We start from the raw sequence: 9043 nt of genomic DNA, 5'->3' as shown, positions 1-9043 counted from the left end.
TCTTGATATATTTCTTAATGTACAATAGTTGCCTGTATCACTAGTCTTTGTTGATGTCCAAATGTGTGGCAAACTAGTGACAATACTCTGATTAAATGCTATTTTTCTTATGTGGCCATATGGCCTTGTGGAAGCAGGGCTCCCTCCACTTATGTAGAGTCAACCTCACATCCAAGACCACACAGTGGCTCTTTAGTTGAACACCCCCTAATGCACACCAAGTATTCTTTTTAGGAATTTTATCTTTTCATAAACTTCGTAATGGCAAAAAATGACCTACAGTTCAAGCCGTTTCTTCTTTTTGTTGACAATGAGAGTCAAAGGACTTGGCTTTTTATTTGCTTTTCTTAAAACAGGCACTGTCTGCTGTATCCTAATAATTGTTACACTGCAGCTGGCTATCTGCTTTTATGGCCATCTCGTTGCTTCTTTGGGCCTGAAGTCATGCAATCATTTCTTTAAGATAAATTTCATACCTTACCATGGAAGGGAAAGTTAAGAACAACATGAAAAGAGGAGAGATATGTTTCTAGCTTACATTCCATTTTCATGGGTAACAATTGCTCTGGGAAAATGCATCATATCATGATGAAAGTGAATAAATTATTTGCAAACACCAACAATAAAATATCTCTATTAATAGGTGGGTTTATTGACATAATTGAACATAACAATATATAATGTTTATCCATTTCCCACTGAAAGAATTGCCAGTGAAGTGGTTTTAATTTGCACACAGAACTGGACATTAAGTATTTTCAGTGATGTTCTGCAATTAGTGAGGCGGATGGTGGACAGATCATAGGTCTTTTCCTGACTTTTAATAGGACTCACTATTACACTGTTGTGCAAAGAAACAGCTAAGAGATGCAAATGTGCTCTGCTTTAAAAAAAAAACCAGGGAAATGAAAGATGCCAAACAGCCTGCAGGTTGAAGTTAAGAGCCAACAATTCTACTCCCATGTACCCATATGTGCTAAATCTAAAAGAGGCCTGGCAGCAAACAAAGAATGACAGTCTATTTCCTGTGGTTTATTAAGTTTGGACCCTGCAGATAAGACTGCCAGAAAAGCAGCTGTAGTTTAAGTGGTTTGGACATTTACCCATCTGAACATAAACAAAAACCAGCTAGTTCAGATCCCTGGATCTCCACTGCACTGCCAGGACAAGGGCAGGCATGGCTCTATGTAGGGCAAACATAAAAGAAGTGAACTGGATTGAAGTACCACTGGACGCTGCTGAATTCCCTGAGGCCCTCAAAAGATTCACTGTGAGCCTTAAGCACCATTGGCATGGCCTCTACAAACCCTCTACTGCCAACAAGCTCATAACCATGGTAGCCATTGCCACAGTTCCCATCCTCTTAGTGAATGTACTTTCAGGCCACACACGAAATTACTCACGTAAACCCCACCATGACATTTAGTGATAAACATGTACTGCATAAATATCAAGGAGGATCCCAAATAGCTAAAAAAAAACAACTGGAAACAAAAAAAAAGCAAAGAAAATGAACACAGGAGCCTAATCCTAAATTAAAAAGAAGAAAAAAATCACAACTATTTACTAAGGGATAAGATTTAGTAACACCATAAAACACTGGGTTGTGGAGGCATTAATTAGCAAAATATATCCTTACTTCACAGTGAGGTTTAAGTACTCATAACAATGTTCTAGTTTTAGCAGAAAAAAGACACCCATTGACACTACTTTTTCACATTTGTTTTTACCATAATTACTTCCCATCTATTATCTTATATAAAGGTATTAATGTGGTCAATGATTACATTACCCATTTACAACCACCTTTTTGTTTTGTTTTTGCTATGCTGGGGATGAACCCAGAGCCTCATACCTGGAAAGCAAGCTCTCTACCATTGAGCTCCATTCCAAGCTCAGACAATCACCCTTGGCTTCCCTCTTACACAATTATCTTTAACTCTTTAACTATGCAACTCAGGAGAAGCGGGCTTAGCTGATGGAGTGTTGCTGATAAAACAAACGCAAAGAGAAGGGCATCACATTTATACCCATCTAAATATACTGTCAGAGATTGGTAAGTGAGCTAGGAGTTCCCTATAGTCATCAGTTACACACATACTGCATTCATTTGATCAGTTCTGGCATTGGCATTTCCTTTCCCATATATAGGTTAAAAGAAATTAAAAACCACAGGAACAACCCTGATAGAGAAGTCTTGAAGGGAGTCTTCTCCTGAGAAAAGTAAGTAATGGTAGTTATCCTTAAGGTAAGCAAACATTCATGTCCTGTTCATCTTCAGAGGAAAACAGTTCCATGGGCCAAGTCTAATGAAAATAAGTCTTTGAGCTTATTGGTCAGTTAGTTAAAAGTCAGAGGTCTTCACATTGTTGAAAAAAAAAAAGTGTCTCATTATTTAAAACCTTAATATTTCCTGAATGCTCTATCAACCAACAGGAGTTCCTTGGGAGAAAATGTTACCACCTGTTTGTCTTGCACTTCTTGGCAGAGACCACCAAACCAGTGAGGTCAGCTGCCAAGTCTTTATAATGGTGATGTTTTCTTTTCCTTAAATAGAAAAAGAACTCCTCTGTGGACACTGAGTGAACAAACAAAAGCATAAACCCGAATCTTCCTGCTTGTGTTAGGGGTACAAAGCACCCTTTTCTGGCCAAAGGAGGCCACGCTAGTGCATTGCAATGCTATAAGATCCGGCCACTTAGCTGTGCCAACACCTCTTACTGGGGAAAGCCTCCGTATCTGTCCTACCAGCCATTTCCCTGGTCTTGGTATTGAGCACTGAGTACCATCCACTGACTTTATCATTAGAGGAAGAGAAAGCTGGTACCCAGCTAGGCTCTCTCTCCTCCTTAGTCTCTGTGGCAAATACCCCAAAGAGACTTCTGACAAAACAGACTTCCCCAGATAAGGGTTGGGAGGCCCTAGGAGATGGTTTTCAAGGCCAGTGAGATTGCTTCCACACAGCCTGGTGGCCCTGCCTCTAGTCAGCAAATCGTTGCAGGAGGTGGTCCTCCCTCCTCAAGCTGCCACCGGCCCCACCCGTACTGTCCATGAATCGGTCGCAAGGAAACTCGATGAGGTCCGCCTCGCTGAGCGCGCACACAGTGGGGCGCGGCCGGTGGGATTGGAACCCGGAGAAGTCGGCAGACACCCCGGTGCCCATGGAGCGCAGCGGCCGTCGGGTAGAGTACATGTGGCGCACGTGCACCGGGGCCCCGCCCTTCCGCCGGGCGCGCAGCTTCCTCCGCAGCCAGCGCGATGCCCAGGCCGCCAGTGCGAGGAGCACCAGCAGCGCGTTCACCGCCAGCAGAGCCAAGATCAGCAGTTGGTAGTCGATGCTACCCCGGCTCCCAGCCTCTGGCAAGGTGACCAACCCTACACAGTGATCCCGGGGGGCGACGGGGCAGACTCGGCCTCCGAGCACGCCCTCCACGCACACCAGGTAAGGGGTGTCCCCGCGCAGCTCGCGCAGCGTGGCCGAGTCGCTGCGCTCCGGCAGGTAGACGAAGCGGTGGAACTTGGGCTGCTGGCCAAAGCGATCGAAGAGAAGACGAAAGTGCGCGCCGCCCGGCGGCCCCGGGCTGCGGTACTCCCGCACGGCCCAGCGCACGGAGGCGCTGTCGGTGCCCACTGCCTCCACCGTCAGGTTGCACAGAATGTACTTGTTGAAGTCGCACGGGTCGGACACCAGCGGCGACAGGCCGACCCCGCCGTCGGACTGAGCTGCGCGCTCCTGCTGTTCCGAGGGCAGGCGCTGCTTTGCCGCACGCTGCCGGGAGTCTCTGGCCAGCGGCGGCAAGGAGGCTGTCTCCGTCTGGGTGGCCTCTGCGTGGGCAGGATCCACAGGGGTCGGGCGACTCCCACCCAACTTCTCATGAAGGTCCAGGGCTGCTGGATCCGGGCCCACAGCAGCCGCCGCCGCAGAGGGGCTCTGATTTTGGAGAACTGGACCTCGTCGGCTCAACCTAAGAGCACTACGGTTGCCCACGAGTTCCCGGGCAGCCCCATCCCAGGTCACCCCAGCTAAGACGCGCCCCCGAGGCTGGGGCTGCGGGTAAACTGGCAGAGCCTCCACGAGATCTCCATCGGGGTACGCCATCTTCTCCCCTGCTGCGGTGGGCAGGGGCCTCTGCCTGTCTGTAGTCGGGGAGGACGAGGGATCCACGCATGACCCGTTCTGCAGCAGCTGCTCATCCAGGTAATCCAGGTACTTGCCCCGCAGGGCCGGGGGATGGCGGCACTGCACGAAGACTGTGAGGAGACGTCCCTGAGAATGCCAGTCGCCCATCCAGCGCTTCAGTCCGCGCAGACGGCAGTCGCAGGTCCAGCCATTGCCGTCTAGATCCAGCCGGTAGAGGGCCGGACTGGCGGCGAAGATGTCCCCGGAGAGGGCACTGAGCGCGTTGTCGCGGAGGCTGAGCTCGCGCAGCCGGCCCAGGCGGCCGAAGGTGGCGGGGTGCAGGGCAGACAGCTCGTTGGCGCTCAGGTCTAGCGCTTCCAAGCTGTGCAGAGGTTTCAGCAGCTCCAAGGGCAGCTGGCTCAGCCGATTACCCTCCAGACGCAGCTCGCGCAGGGCCTCCAGCCCCCAAAAGGCCTCAGGCGCGAGGTGCGTGAGCTGGTTCCCCCTGAGAGAGAGCAGGCCAAGGCGTGGCAGGTGCTGGAAGACCCGCGGGCCGAGGTGCTGCAAGCTGTTGGCGGAGAGGATGAGAGTGGACAGGGAGCGCAGCGGCGCGAAAGTGGCCGCATGGCGCAGGGAGGGCTGGAGTTCGTTGGCAGAGAGGTTGAGGAAGCGCAGTTTCCCCAGCTGGGCAAAGGCGTTCTTGCCTAAAAGGCGGATCCGGTTAGACTCCAAATGGAGATAGAGCAGATTACCCAAAGGGGCGAAGACCGCGTCCGGCAGCACCCCCAGGGCGTTCCCGTCCAGTCTTAACTTGACTAGACTCTCCAGGCCCTCGAAGGAGCCGCGGTTTAGGCGTCCAATCTCGTTCCCATTGGCGTAGAGGATACGTAATTTGCGCAACGGGGCCAGCGTGCCCGGAGCAAGCGCCTGCAAGAGGTTGTTCCCTAAGTAGAGCTCCTCCAGCCGCGAGAGCTTCTCGAAGGTCTTGGGGTGCAGAGAGCGGATCTGATTATACTGCAGGTCCAGCCGTCGGAGCTGCCCCAGGCGGTGGAAGTCGAAGGCGGTGATGTTAGTTATGAAGTTGCCCCCTAGGCTGTAGGTCAGCACGTCCTGGGGGCTAGGCAGCGAGCTGGTCTTGGGCACAGCCCGGAGCCCCCTGTTGGTGCACAGGAGGTGCTGGGGGTGCTGGCAGTCGCACCGCTCGGGGCACACGGTCTGGGCCCGGGGCGGGAGCGCAAGGCAGCCGCACACCACGAGCAGGAAACGCACGGTGCGGACAGCCTCCATCGCCGCCCACCCTGCGTGCTGCGGCCGGCTGGTCCTCTTGGCCTTCCGGCTCCGTGTCTCCTCTGCATTCCCTTCGGCCTGGCCGGAGTCGCTAAATGGCCTCTTTCTGACTTCGCAGCGCAGCGCAGCCCCTCCTCCGCCCTTTGTCCGGTGGCTGGCCCTGGTCTCTACAGGCAGGCTTCGCCCGGCCAAGTCAAGGGGTTCAGGGCGCTCGGCGAGCTCCGGGTACTACTTGTTGCATTTCTGCAGAAAACTATTTCGTCTTCGCGTGTGCATCGAGGGGCGGGGGAGGGAGCAAAACCTGGCGCTTTTTGTTTGCAGCGGGGTTTCGGAGAGCTGGATTCCCTGGCGCGGATTCTCCCCGCCGAGCGGATTCCCCAGCTGCTGCCGGCGGGAGCCCTTCCAAGAACTCCCGGGGGTGAGGCTTGCTGGTGGAACCCCGGCAGCCCCCGCAGCCGGCCCCTCCTCGATCGCGGCTCGGGCTCGGAGCGCAGCGGGGTGGAACAGACCGGGGGTGCGCGGGCTGAGTCCGGAAGGGACCCAAGTTCGGCGCGTAGCTAGCAAGCCCGGCGGAAATTCGTTCTTCCCACACTCTGCCTCCCGGGGACGCGGGCGGAGAAAGAGGAGACGGCCGCGGGAGGACAGACCCGGGCGAGGGGGAGGAGGAAACGCTAAGTGGCTCCGCGTCTGGTCAGCTCGAGCCCAGGGACGCCAAGTGAGAAAAGTAGGGATTAAAAACAGCTGTACGAGTGGAGTACGCGGGGTTGGGGGGCGGGGGATGGATTACCGGGGCCGAGCAAACAGGATTTGCAGACAGAGACCTTTTTATTTTAGGCAATGCACACCAGCAGCTTCATGGCAGTGAGAGTGCAGTGCGAGAGCCTCGTCTTACCATGTTAAGCTCACTTTTCCAGTTGCCACCCGGCGGGAAGTTTGGGCACGACCAAGACCCACAGTAGTCTCCTGAAAGTGTGAGGGAGCCCAGGGTTGCCTGCAGAAGGTGTTGGTGGACAGTTGTCCGAAGAGGCTGGTTCCACGCTTCCAGAAGCACGAGTGAAGGCTTGTTACCAGCTGCGGAGGAAAGGCACCGCCCCCTTTTAGGTGTCGGAACTGAGCCTTTGCCAGATTCTGCTGGAGGCAACAACAGCTTGAAGAAAGCTCAGAACTGGTTCTGCCACCATCAGAGTGTCTCCCTCAGATTTTGATGATTCAGTCCGGGTAGTTGGTAGTTCTCCAGGGCTTAGAGCCTTTGGGGTAGGTTCTGCACACGTGTGTATGGAGCACCCCACAACGCCTGGGGGTAAAGGCTACCTGTAGGGACCTCCTCTTGCTCTCTGCCTGGGCTTGCAGCGTTCTGCAAAGTCCTTATAGTCTTCAGGCTCAGATCTGGCATAATTGGCGAAATGTGATCAGTTACTATCAATAGGATATAATGGAGCATTTTATCAATGGTTCCTTTGGGAGCAGTCCCTGCTGAAAATGAGACAGGTTAAGGAAGAGATGTTATTATTTGTGTATGTAAACCATCTTGTTGAAAACAACAACCCCTCCCCCGAAGGCATGGAGAAAATGAAAACATTTTCAGAAATTGTTCCATGTAACTGTGGAAATCCAATGAGAGGCAGTCTCATTTCAAGAGGCTGACCTAGTAGGAAGGACAGTGCATTTGACAGGTCAGATAAGACGAGTTAGAGGTCAGTGCCAAGCACTGATGGCTCATGCCTGTGAGCCTGAGATTTGAAGACCATGGTTCAAAGCCAGCCTGAGCATGAAAGTCTAAGATTCTCTTACCTGCAATAAACCATCAAATCCTGGAACTGAAGCTGTGGCTTAAGTGGTAGAGTGCCATCATTGAGCAAAACTAAGGGAAACTATAAGGTCCTCACTTCAAGCCTCAGTACTGGCATTAAAAGAAAAAGAAAAGAAGGAAAAACAAAAACAGAAGCCAGTGAGGTAAGAAAGCAGCTAAGATTCAGAGGATTTTTAATAATTTCAGTTCCAGTACTTCTTTTCCCATTGAAAAGTTAATGCAGGTGAGAAAGAGAGAGAGAGAGATTCAAGTTTAAATTTAGAGGTTGGTGATTTGCAAGTTTCAAACGAAAAGTGAACAGAGGTAACCAAATGCCTGATTTCCAAGAGGAAATAGGAAGTTAAGATAGTTTCATCTTTGAGATTTTAGTTCTCACTGTGAGTGCCTGAAACTGTCATTAGTTCTTGAGTCCTGAGAAAGTGTAGCTGGCCTGAAGGAGGGAGACCCAAGCTTGTTCATTATAGCACAACCCCGTACTTTCTTGATCTGGGCCAAAGAAGCTTTTAGGAGAACCTTCTGTCTTTGCCAGCAGCAGAAATGATCCATATTTTCCAGAGGAAAGAGCACGCAAAGGCTGCACGTTTCCAAATACCATGGGGTGTACCTGGGGTGCCACTGAAGCTTGTATGTGCCTCAAAGCAGGTAAGTGCCCTTCTCCCAAGGCCTTTGAATCTACCAAGGATCTCCTTAGTAGGGAATATATTGGAAACAGGAGAATCCTGGTGTGGAAGAGCAAGAAACAGAAGTCAAGTCCAACTCTTGCATAAGCTTCCTCCTGAGTGGAAAACACAGCTGCTGGAGTTTTGATTAATAACGCATCCCTTGCAGACACCAGTAAGTAGGATTTATAAGGTTATCAGATCTCTGCAAATGTTAAGGGTTTTTATTTTTTTTAACTGTTTTGGCTTTCTTTGGAATTACTGCCCAGTATTTAGTGTTTCTACCAGTAGTCTAGATTGCCAGGGGAAATAACATCATACCTGGCTTCATGTCAAAAGACAATTGTTCTTCAATCGCAGTCCATTTTCTTGAAACAGCCCATCTGTTGCATAGAGTGAACTCCATATTCCAAGTAAGTGTGAACAGTTTTTGATAAGTGTTGCTAGCTCCCTCAATCCAGCTCAACCAGTGAGAGGAGGGCTTTGAAATCCACAGAGAAAGTGATAACACACATACATACTAATTCTTTCTCAAAAAGTGTAACTGTCATCTTTCAAACAAATGTTCCCTTTGTAAAGGCATGTGGCCTGAAGTCAGCTTTACAAATGAATGGCATTTTAAATACGTCAGAATAAATTTGATGTGATAGATATTTGCATGTGTGTCCTGGTCTCCACTTATGTAACACTAAACGCTCATGTGTTTGATTTATTTTTCAGACTGTCTTTCTGCAGTGACATCAGTATTTTGCTCGATTTTGATAGTAGCTGCCACAAATCCCAAAACTCCATTGATTTGGGAACTTAATTACTGCTAGTGAGCATGGGAGAAGCGTTTAGTAAGAACTTACTGTATACCAAGTTCCTGGAAGAGGAGCAGTGAGTGGCTGAGATAGTCCACTTTGAGGACTCATAAAGTCTAGCTGATAAGAGAAGCAGCAGCTTGAAGAGAAGGCTAAGTCTCAAGCATCAGTGATAGTATCTGGTAGGAAGAGCTAGGGGACAGGGCTGTGGGAGCCCCAGCAAGGAAGGCCTCACCTGGCCCAAGAGTCACAGCAAGGCTTCTCCAAATTGGAATGCACTAAGCTTGTAAGTTGTATGATCACGATCACTTAGATGGCAGAAACCCCAGGGGAAACCTGGGAACAAATGTGCAGGAGGGGTTAG

General features: G+C 50.7%; 1 protein-coding gene across 1 annotated transcript; it reads right to left on the bottom strand.

Moving 5' to 3' along the window:
- Nucleotides 1–616: 616 nt before the first annotated feature.
- Tril (TLR4 interactor with leucine rich repeats) lies at nucleotides 617–7088 on the bottom strand. The gene has a single exon (XM_048339614.1). It carries the CDS (start codon nucleotides 5405–5407, stop codon nucleotides 2981–2983), a length of 2427 nt encoding a protein of 808 aa, XP_048195571.1. The 5' UTR covers nucleotides 5408–7088; the 3' UTR covers nucleotides 617–2980.
- Between the last annotated feature and the right edge of the window lie 1955 nt (nucleotides 7089–9043).

Source organism: Perognathus longimembris, chromosome 2, assembly GCF_023159225.1.
Source record: "Perognathus longimembris pacificus isolate PPM17 chromosome 2, ASM2315922v1, whole genome shotgun sequence".
Taxonomy (NCBI): Eukaryota; Metazoa; Chordata; class Mammalia; order Rodentia; family Heteromyidae; genus Perognathus; species Perognathus longimembris.
Note: the sequence above shows the minus strand (reverse complement) of the source record. Positions and strands in the feature narration are given on the sequence as shown.

Bases quoted from the DNA above. Each gene is read 5' to 3' on its own strand.
- Tril (XM_048339614.1), bottom strand. From the start codon at position 5,407: ATGGAGGCTGTCCGCACCGTGCGTTTCCTGCTCGTGGTGTGCGGCTGC.